At 40.8% G+C, this 13,436-nt stretch overlaps 1 protein-coding gene across 1 annotated transcript; it reads right to left on the reverse strand.

Annotated features, from left to right (window-relative positions):
* Positions 1-330: 330 nt before the first annotated feature.
* LOC118559392 lies at positions 331-2,909 on the reverse strand. The gene has a single exon (XM_036130115.1). It carries the CDS (start codon positions 1,955-1,957, stop codon positions 1,013-1,015), a length of 945 nt encoding a protein of 314 aa, XP_035986008.1. The 5' UTR covers positions 1,958-2,909; the 3' UTR covers positions 331-1,012.
* Between the last annotated feature and the right edge of the window lie 10,527 nt (positions 2,910-13,436).

The following is a 13,436-nucleotide window of genomic DNA, read 5'->3' on the forward strand; positions in this document are numbered from 1 at the left end:
GAGAAGCCAGTTGATGCTTGTGGAACCTCTCTATAAGCGAACAGGAGGAATGGCAGCCAACGGTCCCAGTCCTTACCAGTGTCATCCACAAACTTCTGGAGCATTCTTTTTAATGTTTGATTGAACCTTTCAACGAGACAATCAGTTTGTGGATGATATGGTGTAGTTTTTATTGGAGCAATGCCAAGCTGTTTATAAAAAAGTTGCATCAGCTTGGAGGTAAAGTTTGTACCTTGGTCGGTTATGATCTCATCTGGGATCCCAACCCTAGAAAACAGCTGCATTAAAGCCTGAAGAACCAGGGGAGCAGAGATGGTACAAAGCGGAAAAGCCTCAGGAAACCGTGTTGCATAATCTGACACAACCAAGATGTACTGATGGCCGCTGCTGCTTTTTATTAATGGGCCCACAATGTCCATAGCAATCCTGCGGAATGGTGTAGAAATGACTGGCAGGGGTTGAAGCAATGCCCTGTCAGCTTTGCGGGTGGCAGATGTTTTTTGACATATAGGGCAGGTGGCACAATAAGTCTGAATATCGCTGTACATTGTTGGCCAGTAAAAGCGTGCACTAGTACGTAGATATGTTTTATGACGACCCAGATGTCCTGTCCATGGCAATGTGTGAGCTAAATACATAATGAGAGGTCTACATTTAGCAGGGACTACTAACCGTTTGCACTTATTTTCAGTGTTATACAACACATCACTTTCAACAAGATACTTGGGTTCAACCACACAATTTCCATTTTTTTCTCTTTCAGCTTTTACAAATAGCGGTTTCAAACTTTCATCCTCTTGCTGTAAAAGAGAAATGTTTTCTGGTATGTCCCACAATAAATCTATTTTATCAGATTCTTTTAACCTTAACCGTTTTTCAAAACGCCGTTGGCTCCTGGTTTTTCTTGGCCCCTGTGTGCCACCATCACACAAACTACTGTCAAAGTCTGGTAATGGTTGGACACCGGCCTGTGCCTGGGCTCTGGTGACCACTGGACAAGAAATATTCACATTTACTTGGGTTTCGACATCCTTATCAGAATCCATCTGAGTGGACTGTTTTTTTTCAGTAAGTCAAAAAGCACTGGTAAGTCCCGTCCAAAAATTACATCTACGGGCAGGTTTTCAATAACACCAAATGTCAACAGATATGGTTGCTCATCAATAACAACTGTTAAATCTGCTTTCGGGTATGTATGTTTGTCACCATGGACGCACAAAATGTCCCCTTGTCTTCCATAATCTGTATGGCCAACTGGTACCAGACTCTGCTTTATGACTGACATGAAACTACCAGTGTCAAAAAGAGCAGTCACATTTTGTCCATTAACAGTTATTTCTTGATAATGCTGGCTAATATTTTCAGTTACGACATTCCCCTCTTCAAGCCGGGGTGGATAACAGGCACCCGTGACCTTAGCTTTGCACACCGGACCCACAGAGGCTTTGTGGCCTGGTTGTTGGCAATAATAACAAACAAAGGTCTTACCCGGTTGATGGTGGTCTGGTTCCCGTGAGGGGTTACCTGGAAAGTCCCGGTTGCTTCGTTCTGTTGTAGCTTTCACTTGGACAGGCTGCAATGTAGCTCTGCAACTCCTGCTGATGAAGTTGGCACCGGATCCTCCCTTCCGTGCATTGAGGAACTGTGTCGCCAGCTTTGCTGCCCGATGTCCATCTTTTGGCTTGTGTTCCTTCACCCACGTCCTCATCTCAGGAGGTAGAACTCGCAGGAACTGCTCCAGAACGATGGCCTCTTCAATCTGCTCCTTAGTGTGATGTGTAGGTCGAATCCAGCGACGGTAAAGCCCCTTCAGTCGGGAGTAAGTCTCTGTAGGGCTTTCATCAGGTGGAACCATAGTTGACCGGAACCGCTGCCTGTAGGTCTCTGGGGATATATCAAATTTAGCCAGTAACGCTGCTTTCAGTTCATTATAGCAGTGAGCCCTGTCTTCATCCATTGCGGTGTAGGCTGCTAACGCCTTACCAGAAAGCAATGGAACGAGTCGACATGCCCATTCTGTCTCTGGCCATTTTCAAGTTTTGGCAATACGTTCAAACCGCATAAGATAGTCTTCTATATCCTCACCAGCTGCATATGGGAGCATCTTTGGATCCGAATGACCCTCCCAAAGAAACTTTTGTCTTGACCGACTCTGTCTGGACTCTGTTGGGAGTGAGGGAGAGGATCCTGAATCAGGCGGTCGACGTGAGGCTGGAGTTGGCAGATGATATCTTGGACTACTTGCTGAACCAGTACTCAATGTTATTGTGCGGGGTGGAGGTTGCCGGACTGCTGGCTGAATAGATCTTTTCAGGTCGTGCAGAACTTTTATCAATGAGTCCTCCTTTTTCTGCTGTGCTTCCATGAAGTTTTGCAGCAGAGACATGATTTCATTCCCTGACTCACCGAGTTGAGTCTGTGGCAGCTCCATCTTCTCATCTGCAGAGGTAGACGGCTGAGTTTCCCACGCTGTTTCTGCGGAAGCCTCCTCTTGCTGCTGGGAGCGCAGTCCAGTACTCTGCTTTGGGAGGTGGTTGGTTTTCCTTCAACATGCCATGATCCCACTCCTGACACCATCTGTCGCGGGTTCTTGCAAACAGTCCCTGTGGTGGGCCTTGACAACATAGCCTTGACTCCAAAATTAAGAAAAAATCATGGAGGGCATGTCAATGTCTTTGTGTTATGATTTTTATATTCACACCTCCCAAAAATAAGTGCAGAGCAGCAGGAAAAATGTCAAAAAAATGATCATAGTACATACATGAAATTTACCTCCTTTCAGGAAAAAATACCTTTTTTGGGCTGCACAGCAAATTTACCTCCTCTGTAACCAGGCCAGACTGACTCAATAGGGCCAGCAGCTCTTCTTATAAATCCTAAGCCCCACCCTACAATTAGATTTTCCAACAATTGAGCATTCATTTTATTACATAACAAAAAAACAAAAAAAAAAAACACTTATTCAAGAAAACAATATATTTATATCCTGCTTTCAATCCAAAGCTACTTTCTTTAGTTAAAAAAAAAAATACAATTAAGCTTGCTGGCAGACTGACTCCCTTTATGGGAAAAAAACAGGAAAAGGAACAGGAAGTATTAAGCCCACTTTCCCTCGAACGCCACAGTCGGACAAAACGTCACTACCTGGGTGAGTGCAAACGTGTGTATGTGTGTCAGTGTAAATGTATGAGTTCCGATTCATGAGCGTTGCCAAGTGTGCACCCTTGATCGCGCCACATCTTACAAGGGGAAAAAAGTGAGTAGGTAAAGCGATCCCGCTGCAATTATACTCAGAGAGGGACACGTAGTTGAATGAGTGTGTGCGCACGTGAATTGCTTTGTGTGTGTGTGCGCGCGCGTGTGTGTGAGTGTGTGTGTGTCAGCGCGATGAACCGCACTGCACTGTCACAATGGGAATGCTTGAATTTAAGACAGACTTATGAGGCAGCAGGTATAATGTGGAACAACAGGTCAACCTTTATTAAGATAACCTAAAAGAACAGTGATAGCTTAAAATCTTCCATCACAGTATGTTGCTGGATTCATGATCAAGCCAAACTCATAGCTGTTAAATGTGCAGTCGGTAAGTGGGATCTAGATATCGGATTACTTTACTACCCATTTAAAACCATTCACATCTTTTCAAAGTATAATCATTTTTACTTCTATAAGAGCTGCTATATTTCAGAAGTCAATGTGCTTGTGTAGTGAATGTGATCGACATAATTCACCTTTGTTATTAAGTATGGTTCTACATACCTTTCATACTAGACACAGCATTTTGTTCTGCCTGTAGTTACTTCATGTAAGTATAGCTGTTCAGGGATCGCGGTCCCTTTAAATGTTAAGAAGGGTGATGACGTGTAGCCCTAGGCTTTTGTTGTTGCTGGACAGCGCCATTTTGGAGTTCAGTGTTTTTCCTATCGAAATAAACAACACACGCATTTCGTGTGCTCAAAGTGAGAAATTGTCTCTTACGATTTACTGCAATTTCCACACTTGCTTCTTTATAAGAAGGATGCCAGTCCTAGATGAGTTACTACAAGCCTCATAAAGCATGAGTGTCCCTTGTTAGAAAGAAAATGTTTTATCAGTCCCCACCACAACTCTGAGGCTATTTGCAGACTTGATGCTGTTAATGCTTTAATGACAAATGTAATGTTAAGTATAACAGCAACACATACACAAATGTATTTGCTATAGCTTCTGGTAAATTAGGCTACAATCAAAAGTTTCTGAGTTGAAGATGAAGTACATGCTGTTTGACCAATTGCCATAGCATGTTATTAGCAGAAAGACTCAAACTCCTTCAGAAACAATATAATACAAACAAGCAAAGGCTGCTACAAGCAAGCCAGTGTTTCACAATAAACTTTACTGATGCAGTGTAGATCTTGTTTGTCAAGTCAACACCAACGTAAACTATGAAAACAAGCAAATGAAGGTATCCTTGCACTACAAAGCAGACATTATGTTCCATTACATACTAAGGACTCCCAGAGGTTTGATGCTAATCAGAAGTGGGGTGAGTAGCTGAAGGCAGTACTTAAATACTTCAACATGAAGCTGAAGCGCAAGTTCAATCGAAGAAACTCATCGCCTGCCTCCATTCAGAGTCCGATCCGCCTCTGATGTGAGCCAATCAGCTACGAACCGCACCTCCATGAAGCCCATCAGCATCCCGCGCTCATCTTAAAAGCAACTTCAAATCCACGTCTCAGCCTGCTAACCAGCAAGCGCAAACGGATTGCATGTCGGATTTCGAATCAGATGTCCGACTCAACCCACCCCCAACCCCTTCACCATCGTAGCTGAGTTCATCTAGCTTCCAAGACGTTCCTCCATCCTCAACCCATCAGAGTGTTTTCTCCCTTCAGTCTTCAGCACTCCCTATCACCCCGTTATTGGTCCGGCAGAAGACCACCATGTTGGGCCCGGTTCTGCCAGAGGTTTCTTCCCAAAGGGGAGTTTTTCCTGTTCTCATCCCTGTTCTCATACATCTACTTATGCATATTAAAGTATAATTCAGCATTAATGTTCGTGCCGAGGTCTGAGCGCCAAAGACTTAAAATATTGTGTCAATAAAATCCTTCTAATTGCTATTTCTTTCTCTGTGAGTTTTTCAGATTGAAATATCTTTACTCAAGAAGGAGTAATTGTATCTGCTTAAAAGGCTGTTCAAGTACTGAGAAACTGTTCATAACATCTGATTTAATAACTTTATATATATATATATATTACCTCTGGTTATATATTTTTTAATCATGTGCCAATTCTGATATTTAAAAAAAATAAACTGAAAAAGATGTGTATTAATCTGTTTATCTTAATGTGTGTTAATGGCAATAAACATTACATGTGTTAAATACATACTCAGTCTGTGTGTTTCTATCTTAAATTTCAACCAAGCTGGCTGCACAGTATGTGCTACATCACACATTTGAGCTGTAACACTAGGATAATCTTGCACAAGGCAGCTGATGTGGGGCTATAACTTGCTCAATTAGTGCATCAGGGGCATAACAGTGGCAGGTTGGCTTCAAATCCCATTGTCCTTTCTCAGTGCAAACCATATTTATCCTGCCTCACAGTGTTGGTCAATGGTGTAACTGGGAAGGCAGATTCAAAAGTCACCATGGTCAAGCAAGAGCAAAAGTATTACCATGGTCATGGTTTATATACTGAAAATATGGTCAGTATATAAACTGACCATATCTTTCAGGGTAAACTGTATATTTGCCAGTTTGCCAGGCCATCAGCTGCCTTCGGTTCATGAGAGTAAAGATGACACAGAGGCTTAGATACTAATCTCATTATAGATTAATGACATGTCAAAAGAACTCAACCAAGTCCAAGGTTCTACCTTGGACTTGGTTGAGAAAAAGAACCTTCTCAGTCCAAGGTAGGGAGAAGGGTGAGTGAGTGCTTTTGTCCTTGTTTATAACACTGACCATTTCCTCTTTATTTATCCCTCTGACTAAAAGATCATGATCTTCAACTATATCAAAACTATATCTGCTCACCTCAGTAGCTTAGAAATCAGAAATTAGTTGTATTGCTCTAATATTTGGTCATGATTGCTTGCATTTCATTTCATAGTCTCACAAAGGGGAAATCTGTCTGTGTTTAATCCATTCCTTAAACAGTATACTGCTTGCCTTATAACACACTGTACTACCAACACCAAGTCAGGGAGTACATCTGGGAGTACACAGGGAGTAATCTGTGTTCAAGGGTTTTCCTCAAAGACCCAGAGTGACATAGCCTGATTTTTTAACTATTGACGTTTTGGGGATTCTCCAAAATTCAAATGCATGGCTCTCTAACCACTAAGCCACCACTCCCACTCTTTTGTGACAAGAAATGTGACAATTAAAAGCTGCAGGCACTGATCTGTTTTGGGTTTATTGAAAGTAAGTGGTGCACTTAACCATATCCGCATATCAGCATTCTGGATGCTGATATGTGCAAGAAGAAATCTTGCACACTATGCCTCTGTATTTGTTTACTGATCACTATGAGATGGTATCTCACACCTGGATTTATTTTACTTATTTTCTTTTATTTGAGAACAAGATGACAGCTGCCACGCTGCTCTCCACTCAGTCTAAAGTAGACAGATAGGTAGCTGTTATTTAGATCAGTGATTCCCAATAAGGGAGTCCTTTGTCCCAGGGTGGGAAGAGGCAACCATCTACTTAGATGTTATAAAATGATCCATTTATTGTAGTATTTATATTTAAAATAATGTCATAACATTTGAATGATTAAAACTGTGTTCAATACAGTCTTCAGAATAAAATGACAAAAAATGGTTGCCAACAGAATTACAGAGCATTGCACACAGGCCTGTATATTGTACCTTTGCTGGCTACATACACACGCTCAATATTAATTACGTCGTATGCCTTTCCCATTAGCTTCTATAATCTTTGAAGCCAAAGCAAGTCTCTTTGGGTCAATAAGAAGTGGTTTGCCTGTTGGTTAGAGCAGCATGCTTGCGGTTTGAGAAGGTTGCAAGCATGCTTGAGAAGGTTGGTTCAATCCCCGCAGACTGCTGCTATGGGTTCCTGAGGAAGACACCAGATTGCTTACCACTGCTCCCTAAGGGATGGCTTAAATGCAGAAGACATATTTCATTGGAATGTACAATTGTAATGACAAATAAAGATTTATTTCTTATTATCTAAACAACACCAATAATTTAAACCCCACTTCAGCAAGATAGCGCCACAGGGTCCATGCATCGGCCGAGGTGCTTTGGTTTCTTTGATTTGTTTTTGTGTTTGTATTCGTGTGATGACCACTCCAAGCTCTAATACAATACAGGAGAGAGGAGCTGTTGGAACTATGTGTAATGTTCTGTTGTGGTTCTGGTTAATTTTTCAGTTTAGGATTATTTCTGTTTCTTGTTTTGGATTTATGCTTAGCCTATTTTTTGTTGTCTGGCCTTTGTTGTTAGTTTTTATTTCACCCTGTGTCCGTTTAGTCTCGTTCCTTACCTTAGGTTTTTGTTTATTTATCTTATGCTCCCTTTATCACCTCCACCTGTTTTTGTTCATTAGACCCGCCCTGCTCTCCTGTTCTGTTGCCTATTTAAGCCCGCCTTCGTTTTTGCTTAGTTGCTGGATTATCTCGTCTCGTCCCTGTCCGTTACCTCATGGTAAGAGCTTTGCAGCCTCTGTTTATGTTATATGTCGGTTACCCTGAATTATCTGTCCTGTTTTTTGAGTCTGTCCCAGCCTTTTTGTCACCCTGGAGGATCCGTCATCTTTTTCAATAAAAACCCTTTTTTTTAGAGTTAGATCCGTGTTTGGCTTAACTTTGGATTCACCACAGCAATTCATTACACTACGACCCAAACCGAGAGTTTAAAAGCTGTATACCATAGAATCTGGACTTTATTCACCCCGACCTTCAACGGATAACAGAAGCTCCACCGTATCCGCCCTGGAGGCCCAGGAATTGGGGTAAGCCAGGAAGGATATGGCGAGGTTGTCTGGCAGTCCTGCTGACCCAGCTAAAAGCCAAGCCATTCAGACCAACACTGACACTGCCCAATGTAAGATCTCGCGCCGAAAAACGTAATGAGATCTGGTTAGGAATCGCTGCGTGTACCCAATGCGGGATTGACAGTTATCATTTACCAAGATTTGCCACAAATGGTTCTCCAGCATTGGAGGAACGTAAACCTGGTATGCCAGAATTTGACCACCAAAGGCATCTAGTTCAAGATGCTTCACTCAGCCAAGAAACGTACAACGGTTTTTGTACAATGGTAAGGACATTTCACTTGACCCCCTTGAAGAAGCAACAAGTGTTGTTGAGGCATTGACTGAGCCATATAAGTGAATGAATGGTAGGACAACAATTGGACTTTTTTTTTTACCCCGAGCTATATTTGAAAAATTATTGTTTTGTCTGCTTATTACTTTATTTATTACATAAGGTAACTTTTACTATGAATTTATTTATTAAATTTATTTTTATTTATATAGCACCAATTCACAACACATGTAATCTCAAGGAATTTACAAAGTACATACAGACACACTGGTCAAAAAGTTTCCAATCTATATTTATATCATACATTGGCTAATATGAATTCTGCTACCATTTGTCTCCTGCTTAAGACAGGCAAAATCCTGTGTTTCCTACCAGCTATCGTCCAATATCCTTTATTAACATTGATATCAAAATAATCTGTAAAGCTCTTGCAAAACAATTAGATAAAGTCACTCTTCTCATAATACACCCTAATCAAACTGGTTTCATTAAAGGAAGGCAGTCATCCACAAATGCTCGCAGATTACTTAGTCTAGTAGATTATTCCTATAGTAAAAACATTGAATCACACATTTTTTCTTTAGATGGCGAAAAAATATTTGTTAATTGGAATTTTTTGTTTGCTACTCTACATAAAGTTTGTTTTGAAACTTTTTGATAAATTGGTTAACAGCATGTATCAGGACAAATAACCAAACATCTTCCAGCTTTTGTCTCGAGAGGGACACCAGGCAATAATGCCCACTTTCCCCTTCAGTGTTTGCTATTTTTATTGAACCACTACCAGCAACAATTAGACAAACTATCAGATGCGTCTCTAGCATGATAAGTGAGGCACAAAAACTCAACAACTATAGCAGCAGCACATTTCTTTGTGATGCATACAAGCTGACTTTCATACATTTTAAATTAAACAGATAAGTTAGCATAAACCAACCATGTTAAGTAAGCTAAATGTAATTTCATTTTTATACATACAATTACAAATAAAGATAAAGGGGGACTAGATCAGCCTAACTTTCATCACTACTTCTGAGCAAAGCTTAAAGATTATTCAGATACGCTGACTGGACGCTCCAGTCAACTCCATTTTGTTTTTAACTAGACATGGAAGTAGACATATTTTGCTTTTGTTAAAAAATAAAAGAGAAGTGTCAACACCTTATTGTTCAGTTAGTGGGTTAAAACAGAAAAAAATTACTAGAAACCCAAATTTACAGCTAATACAATACAAAATTATTCACAGAGTACACTATACTGGTCAAAGATTATTCAGGATGGGTTTTTGCACAATCTAATATCTGTTCACAGTGCACAGGCAATAATCCTGACAGTTATACTCTTGCACTATGGTTATGTACACCTGTTCAGAAGTTCTGGGTCCAGATATCTAAGGGCTTGTCAAAGTGCCTGAGTTGTAACATTTCACCTTCCCCCTCAGTTTGCTTGCTGGGTAACTTGGATGATAGCACTTTGGAAAAAAACAGTTTGCATGGCTTTCACTAGTTTATATATTTGCAAAAAAGCTATCCTCATGAAGATTCAAAGATCCTTTATTGTCACTGCGTGTTACCATGGTGAATTCTCTCTTTGGCCACTCCAGCTAAGAGTACACATAAGAAAGAAAAGCAAACAAACAAACTGGCAATGAACAAGGTTTACAGTTTTTTTCATTATAGTGTTAAAGAGAGATTATAAAATACAAAGATGAAGATTCAAAAGTTTGTATGAAATAGTTGTCCTTCGTGAGTCACAGATAATGAGATAATAAGGTGCTTATTGTGCAGTGATGATTTGGGGCTTCGTTTACATAAATGTGCATTTAGATATTCTGAGATGATAGTGTGCAAGCAGGCAATAACATTAAGGTGATTGCAACGTATGAGAGGCTAGTAACAGTGGGGTGATTTTAAAGTGTTGGACTGCAGTCTCCCATCAGGGCGTGATTGCCCTCACAGCTCTTGGGAAGAAGCTGTTTCTAAGTTTATTTGTTTTGACTTTGAGGGTCCTGGAGCATTTACCTGATGGAAGAGGGGCAAACAGTGCATTGCCTGGGTGGATGGGATCAGTGGAGATGTGTCTGGCCCTTTTTTTGATTAATTCTGTATAAATGGAGTCCGCATCTTGAAGACGGCATCCCAAAATCCCCTGCGCTGTTCTCACCACCCGTGCTATGTCCTTCCTCTCCTGAACTTTGCAGCTCCCATACCATTCAGTTATGCTGATACATAACACACTCTCTATGGTCGCTCTATAGAAGTTCTTCTGAAGTTCTTCTGCAGTTTAGTGGAAAGACTAGGCCTTTTCAGTTTCCTGAGGAAGAAGAGCCATTGTTGGGCCTTCTTCACCAGATGGGAGGTGTTCACAGTCCAGGAGAGGTTGGAGGAGATGTGAATACCAGGAATGTAATACTGTTCATATGCTCCACCCACTCCCCCTCTATATAGAGAGGAGCCTGTTCGGTCCTCCTTGACCTCCTGTAATCTATTATTACCTCCTAGCTCTTACTGGTGTTCAGGATCAGGTTGTTCTTGGAGCATCACTGTGTGAGATTGGTGACCTCATCCCTGTAGTGGGACTCATAATTGTTGGATATGAGACCCACTACAGTGGTATTAAACTTCACCGGAGTGGGGTGTCTGATGGGTCCGGCACTGGGGCCCCCGCATAGGCGGGGCTTGGGGGGCCTCGGCACGGCTGTGGCGCGGCTTGGGGGGCCTCGGCACGGCCTCAGCGCAGACTGCCGTGGCCTGCCGCCTATCTTTGGCCCTGCGGACTATGGTGCAGCTAGCAGAGCCTCCCTTTTTGGGTGGGTTTTCAGAGAATAGGGGTGCCGATTGGAGTCAGTATTTTAGTTTAATCTGAAGTCAATAATTATCAATAAAGCATAACAAAAGTATGACTAAGGGACAGGGGCTAAAAAAAATTTTTTTTTGTGAATTTTGGCAAATGGTATTTCCCTTTTTTCATTTCTTAGATTAAGAAAAATAATTATTACACTTTTTTGCAAAAAGCTAATTGTTGCCAAATTAAATTTTGGCGCTCTGTTGATTTTCTTTTTTTATCAAGCACTGTATGTAGAGCTGAGGGTGAATAAACTGCAGTATGTGTAAATGGTATTAAATGACGATGTCAGTTGAAGCATTATGACTCACTGGCATGGTCTAATAGATTTTGAACAATGAGTGCACAGGCAGAGAGACACTGAAGGAATAGCATCTCTTTGTTAAAGCTCTGTGTTTCAATAAATCACCAAAGCAAATGCTTTGTGTTCACTAAATGGCCTGCTCTCTTTCTATTAGCATCAAATTTAAGCACAGCACACTTTGAAGGACAAGTGCATGAAAGGGTTCTGCTACATATTTAACACTGTGGGACCTGAAGAGGATTGCGCTTTGTAAATAAGTAAATAAATGGAATAAGTCTCTCTCTCTCTCTCTCTCTCTCTCTCTCTCTCTCTCTCTCTCTCTCTCTCTCTCTCTCTCTCTCTCTCTCTCTCTCTCTCTCTCTCTCTCTCTCTCTCTCTCTCTCTCTCTCTCTCACACACATACACAATAACACAAAGGGAGATTATCCATTGCTAAAGGTTTACAGTGAAGTTTTGTTTCTCTGTTCCAAGTTGCATTATTCAGAAGTCATCCATGTGCTCCTATATTGTGTTCTTCTCCAATTCTAGCTGGAACATGATATGCTTTGCTGCATTCTCCACAAAGGAAGCATGATTTTCTCAAGACAAACCTTTAGAGAACGAGGAAGGGTCTGACTCGATTTTGCTTGACGATTGTTGGAACAAATCAAGTTCCATGCTTATGGCCCAACAAACTTTTTTTTCTCCCTCTCTCTCATTCCCAGTACACACTTGGCATTTTAATGAGGACCTGGCCTGCATACTAAGTGCACATTAAGCTCGCTCTGTGGGGGTGAGTGCAGTGATACATCACGGTCAAAGTGAAAAAGCTCTTTTGAAATTTTAAATATGAACAAAAGCTAAAGTTTTTAACAGTTCATGGGTGCAGAGGAGACTGGGGGAGGAGGACACTCAGTAGCTGCTATGATGTTTTAAAAGAGGTTATTTGGAGAGATTTAGGAAGCCTAAAAGTATGGGTGAGTGCTGAAGTTGAGGGAGTGCACTTTAAAAGGATAACAGCGGGGGTTGAGACATGGATAAATGTTAGATGTCTAGGCTTTCTGAATAGGTTACAGTGAAGGTGATTGCAACTGAAATGTTTGGCACATAGTAGTGTGGATGAGGATAAAAGGAAAAAAGTATTGCACTAATGCAAAGACTTACTGTGAAAACAGTTATTTTGCACTATATCAATGACACTTGGTTTGTTCTGTACAAGATTACAGAGACTGGACTGCAAAGTTGGTTGCCATGGAAATTATCACTGTTATGGGTGATATGTGTCAGCAAGGACGTCTGCATTACAGAACTTCTCTACCAATGGAACACTGATACCCTGAATGGGTGGACACATGTTTGCTATTTAATGTAACTAACGAGGTTCTCAGGGACCGGTTGCATTACGTTGTTATGAGAACATAGTTGTCTGTAAACATTCCTCTGCCTTTTAGATTAAATATGGTAAAATATTGTTGCGGTTTGAATAGTCATTTTATTACTACATTAGTCAACAATGCAAACACCACATTATCAGATAAAATAACCATGGGAGGGCGAGAACAGGCAGATAATTCCAACAGATCTATCTAGCATGTTTTTGTACTTCTATTTAAAACAAATGTTGTTATTTCAAACCAAATGGAAAAGCATTAGATTTGAAGTAAATTTTGACTGACAGGAACATTTTTGTTCCTGTCAGTGTGTTTCTACAGTGAACATGACACAATATTGAAGAACAGGTCAAACCCGTAATAGACTGTGTTCAGATTAATTAAGATATGTATCTGTGCTACTTTAGAATTGAGCTACTCAAATTACAGCTTGTTTGCATGAAGACACTAAGTGTATTTCATTAATATAATTAGTGATGGAGGCAAAATAGAATCTGTAAAAATGTAACATCTGCCAATGACACTGAATCCACTAGGATGGGGAAGCTGGGTTGCCTTTGCTATTTTGTCTTCTAAATAGACTCATTATTTTATGATGAGTGGTAACTACAGAGAAGTAAAAGATAGAACCT

The sequence above is a fragment of the Fundulus heteroclitus genome, unplaced genomic scaffold, assembly GCF_011125445.2.
Source record: "Fundulus heteroclitus isolate FHET01 unplaced genomic scaffold, MU-UCD_Fhet_4.1 scaffold_28, whole genome shotgun sequence".
NCBI lineage: Eukaryota > Metazoa > Chordata > Actinopteri > Cyprinodontiformes > Fundulidae > Fundulus > Fundulus heteroclitus.

Coding starts and splice junctions, on each gene's coding strand:
- LOC118559392 (XM_036130115.1), bottom strand. CDS start 1,957: ATGGATGAAGACAGGGCTCACTGCTATAATGAACTGAAAGCAGCGTTA.